Below are 21,748 nucleotides of genomic sequence, written 5' to 3'. Positions count from 1 at the left end.
ATTTAAAATCAACATACTTTGTTGCGAAATTTTTTGTAATCCATATTTCTTAAGAAAATCTTCTATGTCTCCTTCGTTTTCCGGCCCTTGTGCATATAATCTCCTGAAGTAGCTCTGAAAGCAGTTGCTGATCTCATTTGGTTTAAAAATGTTCTTTCCATCCACCTCCAAGCTTGTGACTGTATTTAGTTTCTGTCTCTTCTTCAATTGCCATGCTAGAAGTTTCCCACATTTGTCCGCTGATTCAAATGTCCTCTGTCTCATTTGCTTGATTTTCCATTCTATCTCCTGGTTCATCAATTCCATATATTGCATCTGATAAAACTTAATTTCTCTCAAAATCTCATGAGACTTTGGTTTAGACCTCAATTTCTTTTCTCCTTCTTTTATTTTTTCCAGAATCTTATCCTTCCTTTCATTTTGTTTCTTTCTCTTTAAAGAGTTCTGTTGTATCAGAAAACCTCGCATCACGGCCCTGCTTGCGTCCCAAATCACTCTTTTCTCAACATCTGTCCTCAGATTTATCTCAAAATAGTCCTTCAAGGTTTTTTGGGCCTTTTTGTAAATCTCCACCTCTCCTAATAGGGTGTCATTCATTCTCCATCTGAAGGATCCAGCTGTTGTTAGTTTCATTTCCATCTTCACTGCGTTATGGTCGGAGCATGTCTTTGGGCAGATTTCCACCTTTTTTATCCTTGGAGCCATTCCACTAGTAATCCATATTTGATCTATTCTTGTCCATGTCATTTGTGCCTCTGAAAAGAATGTTCCCTCTCTCTCAAGAGGGTTTCTTGTTCTCCAGATATCAATCAGGTCCATGTTTTCAGTCATTTCAAAAAAGGTCTTAGGTAGTCTCCCGTCCTTAGAGACCACCTGTCTGTGCTTTATCCATATTTGTAGAGACCACGCCATTCATATCTCCTAATAAGATCACCTTATAATCCAAATAATCCATTAATGTCTCATGCAATTTCTTGTAGAATTCTGCCTTCCCTTCATTTGGTGCGTAGATGCCAACTATCAGGAGTTTTTCTCCTTGGATTTGTATCTCAATTGCCAAAATTCTTCCATGTTCATCTTTAAAAATCAATTTTGGAGCCAATTTTTCCTTTACATAAATCACCACTCCTCTTTTCTTAACTTTGATGAAATAAATTCCTGTCCTAATCTTTTATTTATAAGTAATCTTTTGTGTGCCCTTGTCACGTGGGTTTCTTGTAGACATATCAAATCCAATTGTTCTCTTTTCAAGATGTGAAAGACCTCACGCCTTTTTCTGGGAAGGTTCAGTCCATTACAGTTCCAGGTTAAAAATTGCAGAGACATCATTAATTAATTACCTCCAGCTGCTCCCTGCAGCTGTTCTTCTTCCGTTGGTGACTTCAGTCCAAATGTCAAGTTTCCAAGGTCTGTATCAGAGGTCGAGTCTAGCACTCCTTTCAAAAGGTCCTCCTCGTTTCTTTCTAGGAATTGTTCTTTATCTTGCACTGTTCTTATTTTGACTTTCTTTCCTTTGAAGTTAAAAGACAAACCTTGTGGAAATTCCCACCTAAAAGGTATGTTATTCTTCTTCAGCAGGTCAACCAGGTTCTTAAAATAAGTTCTTACCTCCAGAATGTATTTTGGGATGTCCTTGTAAATTTGAACAGAAGCATTTCCAATCTGAAGGGTTCTCTGGTAATGTAAATTTAAAATTTTATCTCTTTCCTCTTTAGATCTCAGAGTTATCAGACAATCCCTTGGGATCTTCCTGCCTTGCCTTCTGCCCAATCTGAAGGCAGTTGTTATCTTAAATTCTTCTTCCTCTGAATTTACCTGCCAAAATTCTGATAATTCTTTTGTGAGAAAGTCCACTAGGTTGTCCCCTTCACTTTCAGGGACCAACCTAAGTCTCAAATTCTTCTCTTTCCTCTGCATCTCCCACAAAGACAAGGCCGCCTCATGCTGGTCCAACTTCTTACAGACTGGTATTAAACTTTCCTGTGTGGTTTCTGCAGTAAATTTAGCTTCTGCAATTTTTCGAATTATGGCGTTTTCTTGAACCAATTTATTTATGGTTTCTGTATTAGATGTAATGCTTTTGGTATTTAAGTCCAATTTTGTTGTAAGTTCTGTCAGTTGTTTGGTGTTCTCCGTGCTCTGCTTAGTCAAATTTTCTAAAGATTCATTTATTTTGAGTAATGCTTGAGTCACTGAATCCATGAATACGTTTATTCCTTTCCCCTGTCCAGCTGTGCCTGTTGGCAGTAAGCCTGATATTGAGCCTCTTTTCTTTTGTGCAGCTTTAGCCTTAGATCTTGTTGTTATATCTTCTGCAGAGCCACTCATGTCCCAAGGTCGTTCCCACAGGAACAGCTCTTGAGTGGAAAAATCCAGTGACTTGTTTTTATTTGACAGTCTATGTTACAACTGTAGCCTTTCAGCCCTCTAGAGGGAGCAGTACATTGTGTCCAATAAGCAGAAGAAACAAAGAAACCAAAAGCCCTCTTGGAGAAAATTTGTTTTTTTTTTGACAAAGAAACTTTCAATCTTCCAATTGCAACAATATTATTTCTGTAAAGTCCCAAAAATTGTATCTATTTGAGCTCTCCGCTTTGCAGCAGGTTCTGTCAGACAGTTCCTGTCAAAGCGCTTCGCCCAGGCAGTCTGTTCCCAGAGTCAGAGACAGCAGGAATTAATCACTTAAATTTCCTCTCATGCAGGTTAAGCCAAGTTCCCTTTTCTTCCCCCCCTGCTCCTGCTTGCTGGAGGGGTAGTTAGAGTTCAATGCCAAAGTTAAATAATTCAAAAGTTCAAAGTTACTTTTCCTTCAATTGCAGCTTTCCAGTTCCGTTGCTTTAAAAGCCATGCAGTCCGGGGGGGGGGCAGATTCCTTTATTTACCATCCCCATTTTCAGCCAAATTTCAAACTTTTTTTTTATAATCCCAGTAGGTTTCCCAATCCTACTTACGGGTATTTCAATTTCAGTCTAGATTTCAGGAAGGAATCGGCGATCTCCGCCTATGGCGACGCGACTTCACTTCACGGGCTGGGTAGCGACTCTCAGCACCGCACGATCCCCCAATGCTCCTCCGGAGCCTTTAAAAAGGCTCTTTTGCAGTAAAGGGGGGCGCAAATGGTGCCCACTGAGTCTCCTTGTTCACAGGCTTCCGCGCCTGTGATTTTAGGGGTCCCCGCTTCGCCGTAGCGGTCAGACCCGAACTTGTGAAGCAGCCCTCTCTCCGGAGATCGGGGAGAGAGCCACCATTAAGCGCTGGCGCCGACCGGAAGTCCGTGATGTCTAACAACATCTGGTGTGCTACAGGTTCCCCACTACTGGTACAGGGGCACATGGTTGCTCGAGTTCATATAGAAACTATCACAAGTCCTTTGGCACCATAAAAGTGTACTGTAGTAGAAACTTTCATGGACTGGAGCCCATTTCATCTGATGCATGGGTAGGCAAACTAAGGCCGGGGGCTCTATCCGGCCCGATTGCCTTCTAAATCCGGCCCACGGATGGTCCGGGAATCAGTATGTTTTTACATGAGTAGAATGTGCTTTTATTTAAAATGCATCTCTGGGTTATTTGTGGGGCATAGGAATTTGTTCACCACCCCCCCCCCAATATAGTCCGACCCCACATAAGGTCTGAGGGACAGTGGACCGGCCCACTGCTGAAAAAGTTTGCTGACCCCTGATCTGATGCATGACCTGTTATCCCTAGTTGAAAGAGAGAGAGGAAATTTTGTATGTACAGAGGGGGGAAATTGTAACCAGCAAGGCCACAAAGGTCGTGAAATGCAAGAGCCGCAGTAGGTCTGCATATCCTCAACAGTGGTAATTGGTGCTAATACAGTCTTCCTAGCTTTGCTGTGTTAGTTTAGCACCTCTGGTAGGGGAGAGATCCCACAATTCCTGGGATTTAGTTTCAACTACTAGCTGAAGTAGAGAGGAGCACTTTCCTTCTGTGGGTGACCAATTTCTTGCTAGACTAATCAACCACTCCCCCAAATAATGCACATTGGTGTTCTTTGAGGCAGCCTCATACAGGGCAGCATGTGATTTTTTTCTCTTGAGTGCGCACATTTCCTATCTCCCCCCCCCCCCCCACTAGAGTGGGATGGGACCTGAGAAGAGCAACCTAAGGAAGGGAGCTGCTGCTGCTGCTGCTGCTGCTGCTGCTGCTGCTGCTGGAGGAAGCAAAAGTGGTTGGGTGGCACTCCTATTTGAAATACTTTCCAGACTTCCAGGTGAAGATGGCAACGATTGAGGCTGCTTTGTCCTTGAGTTCCATGGTCTGTTCTAGTTTTAATTTGCTTTATCTTGATGGCAGTTGATGTTGGTTGCCACATACAGTCAAGAAGCATATCTGTTTTACTTCTATGTGGACTTAAAAGCCATTTATTTTAATTGGAGGATAGGAGATTGGAGAGCAGCTCTTTTGGCTCAGAGTTTTAAACTGATAAATGCTTAAAATACCTTTCTTGACCAAAAGATACTCTGTAGTTTTAACAGTTTTAACATGGTTATTACATGTGTACAGACCTATAGTACTTCAGAACTCCAGAAGTGTCCATTGCCAAATTTAGTCCTGGAATCTATTCTGCACTATTGTGACTTAGCAAGGGATGCAGATGTAACTTTATTCCCCCCCTCCAAAAAAAATTATTCATTTTATAACACAACTAAGCAACAAAAAAAGAAAAAAACAAACAATTACAAACAAATTCTTGTCTTATCCTTATTTTTCCAAACATTGTTAGGTGAGCTTCTCCAAGTCCCCCCATCTGATTTTTGTTTTACCTCATCTTTAGCAGTTTACATATATAATAATTTTTAACCATTTTTTTATCACACTTACTTTTACCATAAAAACCTTCACATTTTATCACTTACAAATAATACTATTTTAAAATTCACTATCTTCTACTTCTAACCCTACAGCCTATATCCACTTCCAAAGCTATTCTAAGATTTAAATATTAACATATTTTTTCAGATATTCTTTCAACTTCTTCCAATCTGCTTCCACCGTCTCTTTTCTCTGATCTCGGAGTCTCCCAGTCAGTTTGGCAAGTTCCACATAGTCCATCATCTTCATCTGCCATTGTTTGATAGTTGGTAAATCTTGTTTCTGCCAGTTCTTCGCTAGTAATATTCTCGCAGCTGTTGTGGCATACAGAAAAAAAGTAACATCCTTTCTGGGGATTTCACCCCCTCCCCCACTATACCAAGTAAAAAAGCTTCTGGTTTCTTAATAGATGTGTTTTTCAACACTTTTTTCAGTTCATTATAAATTCTTTCCCAGAAGTCTTTTACCTTGGGGCATGTCCACCACATGTGGTAAAAGGTTCCTTCTTTTTCCTTACATTTCCAACATTTATTATCATGAGTATGATACATTTTTGCTAACTTCACTGGTGTTAAGTACCATCTGTACATCATTTTCATCAAATTTTCTCTTAATACATTACATGCTGTAAGTTTAATTTCTTTTTTCCACAATTTCTCCCAATCCACCATCATAATATTGTGCCCCACATGGGATGCAGATGTAACTTTAAAACGCTTGCAGGAAGATTAAATTGATATATCTTACATGGAGAGCCCTGGAACTTTACATTGTGAGTGTGCAAGTATGGGACTGGAGAAGCCTTATCCCAGGTAAGCTACATACTCCTAATGAAAGCTTAGCGAACTGTTCAACTGATCTGGACTTGCTAGGAGCTGATATATATGCTCCAAGGTAACCTCAGCTTCCTCCATATAATGAAAGCTCAACTAAGCGTAATAACAATCTTGGCATAACAGACTCTACCACAACAGAGACTGAAACTCCTTCACTGTGGGAACTTTTACGGCACCGATGTCTCCTGTCTAAACAAACAGCAGAGGGAATCTTTAGCAGAATCGACACATTGGAAAAGGAAATTTTGGGTTTGAATGCCATAATTGGTGCACTGGCTGTGTTAGTGAAGACAGGAATTCTGACTGTAGCCCTGCAGGTAAGACCTACCAGCAAAGAAACTGAAGTTAGTGGTGGTTTGAAGGTACATCAAGATGGGAATAGGTCTGCATTTGCTGAGACCCTATCAGATTCAGTAACCAAACAGTTAAATTACATCTACGAAGATCGGACCTTAGAAACCTGCTTTTACACCAAAATGAATGCTCAAGAAATGGATTTGTGGGAGTTGTTTTCCATTCTCAACCCTTTCAGATTCAAGCCTCCTGGTAGTGGATTAGTATTCTGATAACCTACTTGCTACCATCCAAGGAAATGATCTCAACCCATCACCTGATCTAATTTGTTTAAGCCCCAGTCTGGCATCTTTCAATGGAACTCCAGATGCTTTAGGTCATCATCCCCAAGTTTCCTGCTCTACAGCGCAGACAAGAGGAAAAGGCAGAAAACGATGAATTAATAAACCCACTTTGAAAAGTAGTGAATGAGGGAGAATGTTCAAATTTCAGTGATGATTCTTCTAAAAAGAGGTCCCCAGATGTTCTGCAGATGGTCATTCATAACTGGCCAATGAAGAAATCCAGTGGAATAATGAAAACAGAATCTGAACTGCAAGCAGGACTGAAAGGTTGCCCACCTCTGACTTGGTAGTAGAGGCAAACCCCCCCTTTATGCATGTTCAATGTGTGCACACGTTGCAAAAGTGGGTGGGGCGGAATGGGGGTGTTTGTAGGCTTTTTCAGTGGCATTTCAAATATACGCAGAATGTGTGGTGCTGGTGAATGTAACTCCAGTGTAAATGGGGGGTTGTCTGTACAATTATTTCCTTTGTATGCAGATGGCTCCAGTTTCAATCTGGCATCTCCAGACAGGACTGGAACTCTGGAGAGCCCCTACCAGATAGAGTAGGTAGTACAGGCAATGACCAGGGCATGCACACATTGGCTTTGCACCAAACCTGTGCAGGCCTGTGCTACTACACTTGTTAACTAAATTCTTCTGGAGGTTCCTGCAGATAAAATTAGGCCCCCTTTCTCAGTGGGGAATCTAGCATCTGCAGTTAAAATAATTTTAGGTAGTAGGTGATGGGAAAGACCCTTCTCTGCCTGAGACCCTGGAGAGCCATTGCCAGTCAGGGCAGGTAATACTGGTTTAGATGGAAAACCATCTCACAGGTCACACAAGTTGTTTTCCTATTATTATCCTTTATGGCTACTAAAAAGGAGCCCTAGTTAACTGGTTTGCAGATTTTTTAATATATGTACTTCGAAAAGCTGCAGATAGCACAGACCATCTTAGAAGGATTCTTCATTTTTTATTCTCTGTTGCCTTCTCTACAGTGATGTGGGCTAGGATGTATGAGTGCATCAACTTGAAACAGCCTGCTTCAGCCTGGTACCCTCCACTCCACTGATCATTTACATGTAGTTTGGCCAGTGGTTGGGGATGGTGGAATTTGTCTTAAACATATGTAGGGTACCAGGTTGGGGTTGGCTGCCTCAAGAAGGCATACAATTTCCCTCGGAACTACTTTTTCCTCAAATGCAGATTTTAAAGGATTGCTCATATTAGTATCAGTTGGTTGGTTGACTAATTACCAATTAATTGCCAGGGCTCCCTCCCAATTTAAAATACAAAGAAGAAACTTAATTGACTGATAGCCCTAGTAATAACCAACCCTCTGTGCTCTTAAAAATGGGGACAGAATGTAGCTGTAACCAGACTTTCAACCCCCTCCTTTCTTGCATCCTGCAACGTGACTTTGTACAAAACAAGGGTTGCCAGTTGCAGCTGCTGCTTCCAGAGAACTGTGCAAACACCTTGCATTTTTTAAAAATCCCTGGGCAGATGGTAGGGCTTCTCAGAAGCTTCAGCTCCTTTGAAGCTGAGCACTACTTCCATTTATTATATATTACCGTTTTTGTTTTGACTTTCTTTTGAAGGATCTCTGGGTGGCATACTGCTCCTGCCCTCTGAGGTAGGCTGGGTTGAGAGATAGTGACTGGCCCAAAGTCACCCAGTGAGCTTTGTGGCTGACTATGGATCTGAACCCGAATCTAGTGCTCTTTCTGCTGCTTGCACCTTGAATAGAGTGAGTTAGCTCTTTAGGAAATGTTAGAAGCAGTGGCAGAATTTCCCTTGATAAACAGAGAACACATCTCAAAACTTGTCTGTCAGTCCAGCCATTGGGTGCTTTCGTCTTGCTTTTTAAAAAATCTTTGTTATTTGTGCTACCTGTTTGCCCTGAGCCATCTAGATCCATCAGCAGAGATTAACACGACATGGCTCAGTTTTGAAGGTATTTCCTTAGCCTACGACTTTGTTTGCATGCTTGGATGGGCAGCTTGAAATTTCCCCTTCACCAATTACTTATTTGGTCTCTGCACCTCCACCCCACCCACATCTCTCTTTCTTCAAAAGTAGTGATTTCCCCCCCTTCTAGTTAGCAGCTGTCTAGCTGGGAGTTGAAACTTTTCACTCAGGGTTCCTGAAGGAGGGGCAATGTGACCGGTGCTTCTAAATAGTTTTGGGCGTTATTTTTGTTGTTTGGAAGAGAACCATAGCAGCATGTTCTCCCTGCTTGATTTGGAGACCTTTTTCTCTCCTTGGTTGGGGTAGGGGAAGGACAGAAATGGAGTGGAAGTGCAGCTGAGCCCTTTATACAAAACAAGACGACAGGCAGAGGGCACAGAGTTCAGTGTCACATTACATGGTACAGGCTTTGAAGACTGGCCAGCAACAGACCTAAGTGTCTGCATCCACCCACCAGGACCTTTGCCAAAGGCTTCCGTATTTGGATCCACTTTATCCTCCACTTCCAGGTGTTCTTAAAGGCCCTGTATTGAAACAAGCATGGTTAAGGGATGGTTGCCAGCTGGAGGGAGAGGGGGACCTCATGGAATACCTGCAGAAACTTAGGTCTAAGGAGGTGTGTCAAAACACAATACCCTCCAAAACAAAATGTACAAGCAGAGGCAGGACCCCTCCCTCATGCTCCCTTCCAGTAACCATCCTGGATGCTCGGATGCACAAGATCCTAAAGTGACTTGATTTTGATAGGTTGGAAAAATACTTTTCCAGCCTCTCCTCAGGTTTTGTTTGGTGTGTCTGGACCAAGGAAGCAGTGTCAAACTGTCTTGCTTCATCTTCTTCCAGTTGCTGCATTACAGTCCAGGAGACTTGGTTGCCCAGCCTCTGTTTCCTTTGAAAGTGTGCAGATATTTGGGTTTATGAACACACCCACACCTCCCACCTCCTTACCCCATATGTCTTGCAGAGGTCCTCCTGTTCTGTCTGCAAACTGGGGGCAAGGTTGGCTTCTCAAGGATGGGGGCCTAGAAGCTGCTTTAAGACCCTGATGTGGTGAAAAGTGGAATAAAGTCTGTGTTCTATGTTTATAATAATATTTTATTCTCTTGTTAATTATGCTGTTTTAACTGTTCATTTTATATTTGTCTTCCTTTGGTAATGTTTCCTTTTGAAATCTTTTAGGGGTTTTTTGTTGTTAACTTTGCTGCGTTGACTTCTCTATAATGTTTTATTTTGAAATGTTTGTTTCCTGTTGGTTATGTTGCTTTGATTGTATAGTTTATGTTTGACTTTCTTCAGTAATGTTTTATTCTGGATTGTTTTATTTGATGTTTTAATGTGTTGTAAACCACTTTCAGATTTTTTCCTAAATAATAAGAATTATTGTTGTTTAAATAAAATAAAATAAACAGAACCTGGCTTATGGAATTCCCTCCCTGAAGAAGCATTCCTGGCACCAGCATTATTGTCTTTTGGTATCAGGCACGGATTTAAAAAAGATAAATCTCACAGACTTTTTAGGTTGTTATTTAGACACACTACAATTTAATATAAATTTTTATTTAGTATTTTTGACTTGCTTTTGCATGCCGTCCTGGAAGATTTGCTGAAAGGGACAGTGTATAAAAATATCAGATGAATAAATAAGTTTGATTTGTGTCTGTAGCAAGTCACTGACACAGCCTCTGTGGATGCAGAGAGCTCTTTCCCACCATCCGGAACTTTAGTGGAATTAAATTGGAGTCATGCAAACCCACCCCACTCGCCTGCAATCTTTTCTTTAGGTCCCAACCCTTCCCCCTGCTGCCAGCTGTTTAAGCTGATCTGTAAAGAATGCTCTTTTCTCTGGCTTCTAGGCTTGGATTATACAGCTCTTTAACCAGCTTTCTCCAATCCAGCAAAAGTAGCATGGCGGGCGCAGGGGTAGGGGGAGATCTGGCAAAGTCTGTTGCCCTATGGCAGTTGTTTCTTTTCACTACCCCTCCCTTAAATATCATTCACATTATGGTGCTCCATATAAAGAGGCTAGGATGTGGGTGTAAGCTACCTGTAATGGAGGTGCCCCATGGCTGTGGGTATTAATATACAGATGACTTACTAGAAAAGATTATGGGACAGATTAAAAACAGGAAAAGAATCCTTTAGGAAACTGAGAGCCTTTTGTTACATACTGGACTCCATTTTAACTGTATGGAAATGCTAGAGAAGGCGTCCAGAATGTTTTCTAACTTCTCAGGAATTGTAGACATTGTCATTTGCTTTAAATTTATTTTGAATCTTGAAGAGAGGATATAAATGACACTGACCATTTTTACTTATTTATTTTTTCATGTCTTTTTATATGCTTTCCTATAATGAAAGATAGATTTTAGCTCAGTTGGTAGAGCATGAGACTCTAAATCTCAGGGTTGTGGGTTTGCGCTCTGTGTTGGGCAGAAAGATTCCTGCATCGCAGGAGGGTGGGCTAGGGGACCCTCGGGGTCCCTAGAGCTCCTCGATTCTATGAGAAGAAGGCTGCCTCAAGACAAAGATGGCTTAGTAAAACAGAAATAATGGGTCTGCATGGGTAGGTAAGCTATGCAGGAAAAGTGGGGGAAATCGATTCTCACCTGATTTTAAACTTTCCTCCCTGCTCCCCTGGGGGCAATTTTTACTTACCACAGGTGAGTGGCTTTATCTACATTTCTATCTGGATTTCAGTCTTGGCACCTCCTTCCTTACTCCCCTCTTTTGGGTTACAAATAAAACCTGAAACAATAATTAAAATTGCAATTCAAAATAGAAACAATGCTAGTTTATGCAGCACTGAAACAAGTGTATTTTTTTCAACTTGCTGGAATGCAATTAGCAAGGGAGGTAGGCTTCCCTCACTTGAGAAGACCTTTATGAGCTATTTCCCCCCTCTTTTTTTAATGGCATCTTTTTAACTTGAGCCACATTTGGTTTTTAGATCAGCTGTTGTAATAATCCTGCTCCTGCTATCTGGCTACCCACCTCAAAGTGGGGTTGATTGTTGCAGTCAAGGACAATGTGGGAAGCAACCTATTACTTATGGTGGGCTATTTACACATGTGGAATAGATGAGGAGAAAACCTTAGTTTGTTTACAATGTGCTTTTTAATTTTTTTATTGTTCCACATATATACAGTAATGTTGTAATTCTTACAACACCCCTGAAAAATGACCCTCCATTCTGATTCAGAGCTTGCATGGCCTCTACTGATCCAGATGTTGCAGAGCTGAGTATTATCAGCCAGGTGTTCACACCTCACCCCAGATTTCCTGATGACCACTTCCAAAGGCTTCATGTAGATTTGGGACAAGATGCCACCCTGTGGCACCCCCGGGGGGGGGCGGGGAGACAATCACTCAGTGGTAATACCTGAAACCAACCCTGGATATAGAATCTGAAGCACCATAGAACAGTGCCTCCAGTACCCATCCCACTAAGTCGACTCAGAAGGATAACATGGTTAATGACAGCAAAAGCTGCTTGGAGATCATGTAAAGAATAACCAGTTTGCACTTTCCCTGTTCTCATCTCCATAAAAGTAATCCATCAGTGCAATGGATTTTGTCCCAGTGAACCTTTCCACATCCTTTGATTCCCCCCCACCTGCTTGTTTTTCTTCCCTTTGAAAAAATACTCTATTACTTCCCCTCCTTCGCACAATTGTTTTTCTGTGGCACTCCCGGCCCTGCTAAACTTCTCCTGCATCCTGTTTTACCACTGCAATATCAACTCTCTCCTTCTCATGATATTTCCCAGCTGCGTCTTTGTCTCGCTGAATTACTTGTGTCAAGGTATGTTAAGTTTCTGGAAGCAAGCCAGTTTCCCCTCCCTCCCCCTCTCGTGTGTGTGTGGGGGGGGGCGGGTTGGAGTGCAGAGGGGAAATAACTGTTATGGGGTTTCAGGTTTTCCTGTGTGTAGCTTTCTGTATGTTCCCCAGATATCTCACAGCACATCTGAGTTAGATGTGTGCTGCCAAACAGCAGGAAGCTTTCTCTAAAATGCCAACAAATCTCTCCCCTCCCCATCCACCCTGCACCTCCCTCCCTCCTCCCTCCCGCTAGTCTGGGAGGGAGGAAGAGGCGGGGCTAGTGGCATACACAGGGAAGTAACCTTTCGGTTCCCTTGCAAGGAGTAGGACAAACAGGAATTGCTGGCCCATGAGAAGTGGCAGCTAGCCTGTCTAACAGCTCCCCATGACGGCTGCGATATGGAAGAGAATTAATGGGCTAGTGAGTACCGGGCAGGAGGGGGAGGGAGCTGAGCAGCCAACCACAATCCCGGTGTTCTGGGTGGGGTGTGTGTGTATGTGTGGCATCTTAAGCTGCGCTTGTCACTCTCATAACTACTCTTGAGAGCCTTTGGGGGAAAGCAGGGAGGTGCCTTGGGAGCCTCCAGCCTCTGTTCTTTGGGGGGAGAGCACAGTTGATGATGGTGATGATTACCCAGGCTTGATGGAGAGACAGTCTTTGTGGTTCTGTTTCTCTTCCTCTCTCTCTTTAAATTGTTGTTTAAATCATGTTAACTCCTGTTGTTCGGTTGGAACTCTTTACCTTCCCATAAGTGATATTTGAAGCTTTTACTTGAAAGCCCAGTAAAAACAGAGTCATCTTTTTCTCCCTCTCTTGCTTTTTTTTTTTTTTTTTATTGGCTATTTGCACTTGGAGGCAGGTTTTCTGCTGGGAAAGTCATTTGTTTAAGCACGGTTATGCAGCCCTTTGAGGAGTAGTGAACATGTATCCAACTTGGCTTTGTTTTCTTTCTTTTTCCGTTCAAGAAAACATGCCAATTTTACATTACCTTATTCAGAACCTGAAATTTGGAGTGTGACTTGCAAGTTTTGAAACACTAGTGAATATTCCCGTGGCAAAAGAGGGGTGTAAACAAGTGGACAGGGACCATAGTGGTGTTTGGAGGGGTGGGGGCACACCTGCATGTCATAAATGGTGGGGACAGGTAGCAATGGGCACAGAAACACTGCTTCTGAACATTGCGGGGGGGTTGGGGGCTGGGGTTGACACTCTTTGTTTTCAGGTATCTCTGCAACATTGAGGACTATAAACTTGCTGCTTTTGTTTGTTTGCAAAAGCGTTAAAATTCACAATCAATTGAAATTGGGGGTCTCAGGAGTCAATACTCCAGGGCAGAATTGTAGAATACAGACTTGTTGGGTGAAAAACTTGAATGAACCCTGGAATCTTGTACACAGATCTCTAAATCAAGAAGCTGAAGCCATCTAATGTGTGTGTCTGGGCAGTCCTGCTATTAATGGTTCCTTTTATACCTCAGCTATTTTTATTGATGGCATGTGCACTACAGCCCGGCCAGCAAAACAGAGGTGCCTGGGGTTTATTTTGGTGTCACTGAATAATCTTCAAACATTTCATCGCCCATTTCCTCCTTGGCATAGTAGAAAACTTTGACGAGTGGGGGGAGCAGAAGTACTCTTGTTTAATTTTTTTTAAAAAAGAATGTTCTGAGGTATCTCTGGACCACTGGTGATTCCTGAAATGGCTCCATTAGCTGGCAGGAGGTCTTGTTAGAAAGCTTCCAGCTTACTTGATTTCTTTTTTAAATTGTGTCCCTAGTCCTCAGGGTTCCAAGCACATATTTGTCTCAGAATGCCAAAAGGTCACAAATATGGAACCAGATGCAAAGGAAGCCCAAATTGCTACATTTTTAAAATGAGCACTTTTTAATTTACAAAACCGGTGTTGTTTGTCTTCAACATTACTGAGTAGTATGCCAGAATTCCCTGTTTAGAGATGGGAACTGAGGCTGAGAATATGTAACTTGAGTCTATGTTTCCACGCAGAAAGTCCCCAGGAGCAGTCTCTAGATACGGTTGGGAAACACTCCCTGGAGAGCTGCTGCCAGTTAGTGTAGACAATACTGAGCTAGACAAACCAGTGGCCTGACTCTGTATAAGGCAGCTTTCTTGGTCCAACTCATTGGTTGCACCACACACTCTTGTTTGTGGATGTTTTGGCACTTGGGATTTCTGATTCTATGACAAAGTTTTTTAAAAAATTATTTAAGAGCTAAAATTCTTCCACATTTTAGTTTACAACTTTAAGAAGAGAATTTGTTCAGAGGGCTCGAACAATTTGCTTGTACAATTGCTGAATTGTAAATTCAGGTGCTCTTAAATATTAGTGGGATCCCTGTCTTACCTTGTATGTGAGTGGCGAATATAGCACAACTCATTGGCCTGTGTATCATAAGCAAATTACCTTTTTATGTCTGGCTACCTGGTTGTTACTTTCGTTTCAGCGTTTAAGCCTTTGATTCAGGAACTCTTCATGACTTCCTGTCTGGTGTATGCTGTTCTTCATTTAAAAAAAAATACTTCGAAGTGTCACAAGGCCCCAGATACTGCATGCTATCTGCCCAGAAAGTTTAGAAATACTCCTCAGGTACTTATTTAGTTCCTTTATCATTTGCTATAGGGAACAACATATCCCATTGGCTCAGTGATGGAACATGTTTGCAGTGTTAGAAACTGAGATATGAAAGCTAGGAGCTAAATAGCACCTTAAGGTAAAGGTAAAGGTACCCCTGCCCGTACGGGCCAGTCTTGACAGACTCTGGGGTTGTGCGCCCATCTCACTTAAGAGGCCAGGGGCCAGCGCTGTCCGGAGACACTTCCGGGTCATGTGGCCAGCGTGACATCGCTGCTCTGGCCAGAGCCAGAGCCAGAGCCGCACACGGAAACGCCGTTTACCTTCCCGCTGGTAAGCGGTCCCTATTTATCTACTTGCACCCGGAGGTGCTTTCGAACTGCTAGGTTGGCAGGCGCTGGGACCGAGCAGCGGGAGCGCACCCCGCCGCAGGGATTCGAACCGCCGACCTTTCGATCGGCAAGTCCTAGGCGCTGAGGCTTTAACCCACAGCGCCACCTGCGTCTAAATAGCACCTTAGACCTAGGTTATGGGCGCTACAACGGAATGTCTAGGAACACTTTTTTCCTTCCACTCTGCAGTTTTAATCTGATATCTTAGGCACAGTACTGTGCCCAGAGCTCAGAAACTGCGTGCGCTAATGAAATTCCCTGTCGCAAAATGCACCTAGAACAATGGAAATTTCAAACACGGCATGTTTGTCACATGCAAAAGATCCCAGTCCAATCTCCAGCATCTTTGGTAAGAATGGAAAATGGCTCTTGCCTTGAACCCTGGAGAGTCACTGCCCATCATTGTAAATCAGGCAGTACTGAGCTAGATGAACCAATGAACTCTCTGTAAGGTACTTTCCTATGTTCCAGGTTATATTTTGATATTGATCTTGGATGTGTTATAGCCGTGTACTGCTGTTTGCCATCCCCATGTTAAATGTGGTTGAAAGTGGCAGTATTCATATGAACATAAGAAGAGCCTGCTCAAATATGGCCAGTGGCCCATCTGGTCCAGCATCCTGTTCCCACAGTGGCCAACCAGATGCCTATGGGAAACCCGCAAGCAGGATCCGAGCACGAAAGCCCTCTCCCCTCCTGCTGTTTCCAGCAACTGCCTCCAACCATGGAAGCAGAGCATAGTCATCATGGCTAGTGGCCATCAGTAGCCTTCTGCATGATACTGTGCATCCTCAGTGAGAAAATCAGGAATAGATGGTCAGCTTCTTTGAAAGACAGCATTTCCACCATTGCAGGAGTCCAGCAGCAGTGGCTGCATTCTCATGTTACCATGGTTTGGTGGTGCTACATGGATGAGCTCAAGCAAAGCCTTGGGCTTGTGTGTTGCCTCCTTCAGGAGGAGGATTTCTGCTGAGTTTTGTTTTTCTTTTTATTGGTGTCATGTAAAGATTATTGGTGTCATGTTTGGTTCCAAGGTTTAAAGCAGGGGTCAGCAAGGTTTATCTTGCCTGGGCCGGTTCGGTCCCACGGAGATCCCTCCTTGGTTGGATCGCTTCGGCCCACAATTTTCGGTGTCTGTGCGTGCACAGATGCAATTTTCGGCGTCTGCATCTGTGCAGATGTGATTTTCAGCATCTGCACATGTGAAGACGTGATTTTCAGTGCTGCATAAGCGAGTCCCCGCGCTGCGCAGGTTTAGCACAGCGTGCGAGCTGGCAACTGAGTTCAGAGGTGGCTCATGGGCCGGTCAAACGACCTCTGCGGACTTCTTCTGACCCATGTGCCCTAGGTTGCTGACCCCTGGTTTAAAGCAAACACCAGTAAGATTTTTTTCTATAACAAGCCAACTTCAAACCATGGGTTATGAAGCTGGTTTGGGTTTTAAATTCCTGGTACAAACATAAGGCCAAGCTTGAGGTTCTTTAAAAACTGAAAGGAAACTCAGCAGAAGTCTTCCAGCCATCTGAGAGGAGGCGAGGAGTACTCTGGGGCTATGCATTGCTTGTGTTAGTTGAGTCTCATCTACATAACCCTAAGCCTTGGTCTAGGGTTGCGTGCAAACGTGGGTTGTATAGGAGTTGGGTGTTCAGTCAAGGATTGTACAAGGAGGCCCCACATGAAGGGAATGGAATGCCATAGAGCATGCCCCAGAATCTTCTGCTGCTCTGTGCAGAGGTGTGTGTTTCCAGATTGCCTGGTGCAGAAAAGGTAAGAATTTCTTGAAAACTGGTGGAATAGAGCTGTTCTCTCTCACGAATGCTTCACATCAGCTGCTGTGACGCTGTCATGCTTGACCGAGAAGGAAGGAGCCCATCTGTATACCCTTGAGGGCATAGGAGTGGTGTGTTTGCGTGAGAGTTAAACTGAAGTTTGATCTGCCCATGCTCATCGCCCGTATAAAGTTGGGGGGGTGGACATTTTTTTCCTCCTGGCAGCCTTCCAGGGAGCAGTTTGAAATGGAGTTGAAGAGGACAATATGGCTGAGCCTAGAAAGAGGACGTGTGTGACCATTTGGGATGGAAAGGACAGTTGATGGCACATAGGGTGAAGTGGAAATGGTAGCTGTGAGAGAGGGGAAGCAATGAGCTGTGCAGACTACTGAAGGCAGAGACCAGGGTTGGAAGCTTTCCAGGCTCATGGTTGCCTGGGCATCTAAAAGAAATTGTTGCTGGCACTTAAGAATTTGAAATATTCATGTGGGGCTGACGATGTTTTCTCCATAACCACAAGCACCAGGGATGTCCTCCTTAAAAGAGAGTCAAATGGCATTAGCTTTTATTTTATTTTTAGTGGAGAAATCATGAGTGGGTTAATTCTGAAGCCTCTTGAGTTCTCTCTGTTGCTTGGCTAGCATTCTTTACTCCCGACCACATTATCTCCAGTGACATGTTTTGCTTCTCAACAACTTTTGCTGCTGCTGTTAGCAGGGACTCGAAGGTCACAGGCTCAAGCTGACCAGGAGAGCTCTGCGGCAGTGTCATATTCTGTGATGACCATGACGTGGTGGTGAAAATATGGGTATTTCATATAAGATGGAGTTTAAGGAAGGGTCATGGCTCATTTTACATCACCTACACAGATGCCTCCAGAGTGAGGTTTTTTTGGCACCCCTTTGCCTTGTAAACAAGTTGCCCCAGAGCATGCTCACTCTGGCTCATGAGTGGCTCTTATCTTTAAGTAGAGTACTGGTGTCAGACTTTGAGATACTGCAAATCTTTTGGCCAGTTAAAGGCCTCCTGGCGGAAGGCTGGAGATTGTTGCCGAAATGTGACTGAATAGCACAGATGACTTTGGGGCTGTGGACAGTGTAGATGAGAGGCCTTATCTGCTGAAGTTAGTGAATGCATATTTGATATAACTTTTAATAATATGTGTATGTGTGTTGTTGTAGTGGGTTGTGTGTGAATACCTTTTTTAAAAAAGCATCACATACCTGATGAAACCTGTTTCTCATCCCATTGGTGGGACTGAGAGCTAGCAGCTTCCCAAGCTGCCTAATCTATTTATGTCAGAGGATGGATTTGAACACAGGATGCTCTGGCTTAGATTCTTAGATGCTGCCCTGTGCTGGTAGCAAAAAGCAGTGCTACCAGTTGAAAACCTCAGTGGTACACAGCCTGTCTCATTTCCTTGTGTCTCATTGGTACTAATTACTGTGCAGGCACCTTCTAGCAGAGCACCTTGTTGCTCCTGTTCTGTGCAGCATGGAAAAGCACTCGTCTTGTGTCCCAGATACCATGGTGTGTGTGTTTGTGTCCATGTCTGGATGGCAGATGGGGCAGTTGTGGTTCCATGCCTTGGAGCATTAATGGGGAATAATGAGGCTGCTTTTCCTGAGAGCTATAAACAACTGGAAGCCACTGAATCTATTCTCTGGCACACCCTGCTGCGTGACTCTCTTTTTTGGACTTGATTTTTTTTTTTTTTTTGGCCTGCTTCCTAATTGTGCTTGGCTCTGTGGAGAGTCCCTGGAATTGCAGCATAAACCCTGCTTGGCTTGGCTTCACAGTGAGATGGTGAGCAGAGATACTTTTGGAGCATCCCAAGGTATGTGGTGTCTGCAGTGCACCAAATATGTTTCTGTCTGCAAGATGCATTATCATGAAACTGCTAGGAGGCACAGCTGGGTAAGGCTGGGCATGTGCTCCAAGGTTAGCTCAGACTTAATGAAACTGTGGTCCATCTAGTCTAGCATTGTCTTCTTTGACTGGCAGCAGCTGTACAACATATCATGTGGGGGGTCTTCTTCGTTACCTGCTCCCCGACCCATTTCAGTGGAGTTGCTAGAGAGTGACCCTGTGTCCATACATGCTAGAAGTCATGTGCCACTGAGCCATGGTGTTATGGAAGTTACTAGGAATTTCCAAGAGCAACTATTTTAGGGTTCTATCCTTTGTTCTGGTACTCAAGAGCTGAAGGTGCTAAAAACCCAGAGTTTAGTAGGCAGATGATGCCTGCCTTAAGAGAGAGACAGAGAGACTCTGACTCCTAACAGTTTTGTAACTGCACTTGTACTTCAAGTCTCTTCCTGGAGAATTCCACCATCCATTTTTAAAGATGCACGCTAATCATTGTCATTGCAACAGAGAAGGTGAAATCAGCCATTTGAGAGGAACTGGAAAGAGCGTCTCTTTGGGCATCATGAGGGCGGTTGCCCTTCACAGACAGTCATTGCTCCCCATTGATTTCAGGGCCCAGTTCTTCTGCCAGTACTCTTTCCTTCTAAGTGCACTGTTGAGCACTTAGAGAGAACAGCTTAAGCCAGCTTTGGAGTGATAGTCTCACTTGAGCTGTCTTCTGTTTAACCAGCTGAATTTGATTTTCATCAGGTCAATTAGTACAATTTCATTGTTGATCTCAATATTGTCTCACTGGTAATCATTTGGAACCTAGATTACTGGATTGCTGGGTTCCTTTCTGGGCTACAAGGGTGTCTGCTTGAATTTCACTGCGTGTCTGCCTTGCTTTCATGCTGTTTGATTGTTCTATTCTGCAACATTTAATTTTTAGCTCAATAGCGTCTCCTTGATTATCCCACATTCAAACAACAAGGGCACATTGAGAAGCAAAGTTGGTGGGCCACAGCTATGACTGTAGAACCTTCTCCTTCTACAAGCCTGCCTATAAATACTGTGTCAACCATGGCAAACTATGCAGCTTTCTTATTTGGGCTGGCATTAAACAGTCAGCAGTAAGCAGGTATGGACTAAGTTTAATGAGGTGGTCTGTATAGTCTGACTCTTTTCATTACTGTTGTAACTTGCCCCAGCCCTTGGGAAATTGTAAGATGGAATTTGGGACAGAATAAATAAACATTCACAAGCAAATTCTGTTTAGGACAGAAGTGGGAAACCTGTGGCCCTTCAGATGTTTCTAGACCTAAGCTCCCATCCGTCCCAGACAGCCAACCGTCGGGGATGATGGGACTTGTAGTCCAGCAAGATCTGGAAGGCCACAGGTTCCCTGTCCCTGCTTTACAGGCACAAACGACTGACACACATGTATGGACAAGCACTCTACTGAAAATGTGTGGACTAATCACTTTTGCAGACCTGTTTGCAAGGCTAGTTACTTTTAGCGGCCCACAGCATCCATGGAGGTGCCAGAAAGAGAGAGAAAGTCAGATTTGCTGCTGTCTCTGTTTGCTGCGATCCAAGGAAGAACTGCAGAGCTGGCAAGCGGCCTGGTGTGCAGTTAATCTTGTGGCGCATACGAAGTTGTCCATGTCTCCCCCACCCCCCTCTTTCTTCTCAGTTAATTTCTTCAGTACTGGGGTCTTGCCAGCTTAAACGTAGAACCACTTAACCACAGAAGTAACAGTGTGCACAGCTATAAATATGATGGCTTGAACTGGTGCCTAGTTGGGCTCCCCCCTGCCCCCAGCTTAGAAGCATTCATTCCTTTTGGCCTTGTGTGAAAACACCAGAGGTCTCTAGGCCTGTACCCAAACAAAGGGGCTGAGCCTTATGGGCATATTGCCAGGCTACTGGTGATGGGGGAATAAAGTCACAACACCAACAGTTTTTGGGTCAAAAAAAGGGCAGCAGGAGTGTCCTGAAGGACAGCAAAGCCTGGGAACAACTTACCCAAAAATATCAGGGGCCATCTGTAAAATTCCAACCAGAATGCTTTCAGGCATTTGTTATATAGCACACATCAAATGCTCAGAGCACTTAATATGTTTCTCAGTGATCCTTTCAGCACTAGAGCAGTTTTACTATTTGGGGTGGGCCTTAGCTCTGTGGTAGACTTACCTGCTTTAAACATGAGACATTTGGCATGCAGGTTCTCATACTTTCGGTAGGATTGGGGGCCAGCTTATGCAGAAGATCCTGGAGAACTGCTGCCAATTAGATCAGGCAATATTGGGATAGAATGAGCAACCAGTGATCTAACTTGATTTAATAAAGCTTCTCATGCACCAGTATATTGCATATATACCATATGTAATACAGTTGGAGGGCTGAGGCTGAGACCATAGTTTTGAACATAATAACAAATTATGGTATGGTGATATGAGAATGAACCTGAAAAGAGCCTCAGGCTCTCACCCTCCCTTCTCCCTTTGCCTGCTCTCATTCATTTTTGCTTAATCTTCAAACCACAATTTGCTGTTGTGTTCAAACTGATAAACTCTGGTTTGTGCTTCTGTTGCAAACCAGGGTTTGAATCCTGACCTTCAGGGCAAACGCAAGCTGTAGTTTGCTGGTTTGGCTATAACAGCATACTGTACTCTGACGTAGCTGTAACTGGGAAGGAACTGTTTAAGCAATCCTGAGGCTCCTCCCAGGCTTGTTCTCATAGTAGCACCAAACTGGTTTGGCATTACCTCTAAATGGAGCCAATGATTCTGTGGACAAGTGAGGTTTTCACACAGGGACTTCCTGCCCCTTGCTCTAAACTGCAACACAGTTTCTCAGGTGTGTGTGTGTGTGTTTGTTTGTTTTAGGAAACTCCCAGCTTGGATGTTGCTTTTGAGTTCAGTTATAGGCTTGAATCTTCCCATGTTGATGTGGAGATGCTACTGCCTTTGAAGCTCTCTCTCCCTGGGGGGGCGGTAATTGTGCACAAAGGAGTGGAAGAGGGCTTTGCACAAATAGGGTGTTGCCACTCTGGTGGGGAGTGCTG

General features: G+C 43.6%; 1 protein-coding gene across 10 annotated transcripts in view; it reads left to right on the top strand.

Moving 5' to 3' along the window:
* Window positions 1-21,748, top strand: part of MARK2 (microtubule affinity regulating kinase 2) — a 119,954-nt gene that overhangs the window by 27,331 nt on the left and 70,875 nt on the right. The window contains exon 1 of one of the 10 annotated variants that reach the window (XM_079957536.1): window positions 12,357-12,500. The exons of the other annotated variants lie outside the window; for them this stretch is intronic. Within the exon in view, the coding sequence (XP_079813662.1) occupies window positions 12,465-12,500 (36 nt within the window). The 5' untranslated portion in view covers window positions 12,357-12,464. Of the gene's footprint in view, window positions 1-12,356; window positions 12,501-21,748 lie in introns of those variants that run through there. 10 annotated transcript variants of the gene reach the window in all.

Source organism: Podarcis cretensis (genome assembly GCF_951804945.1).
Source record: "Podarcis cretensis genome assembly, chromosome: 16".
NCBI lineage: Eukaryota > Metazoa > Chordata > Lepidosauria > Squamata > Lacertidae > Podarcis > Podarcis cretensis.
Note: the sequence above shows the minus strand (reverse complement) of the source record. Positions and strands in the feature narration are given on the sequence as shown.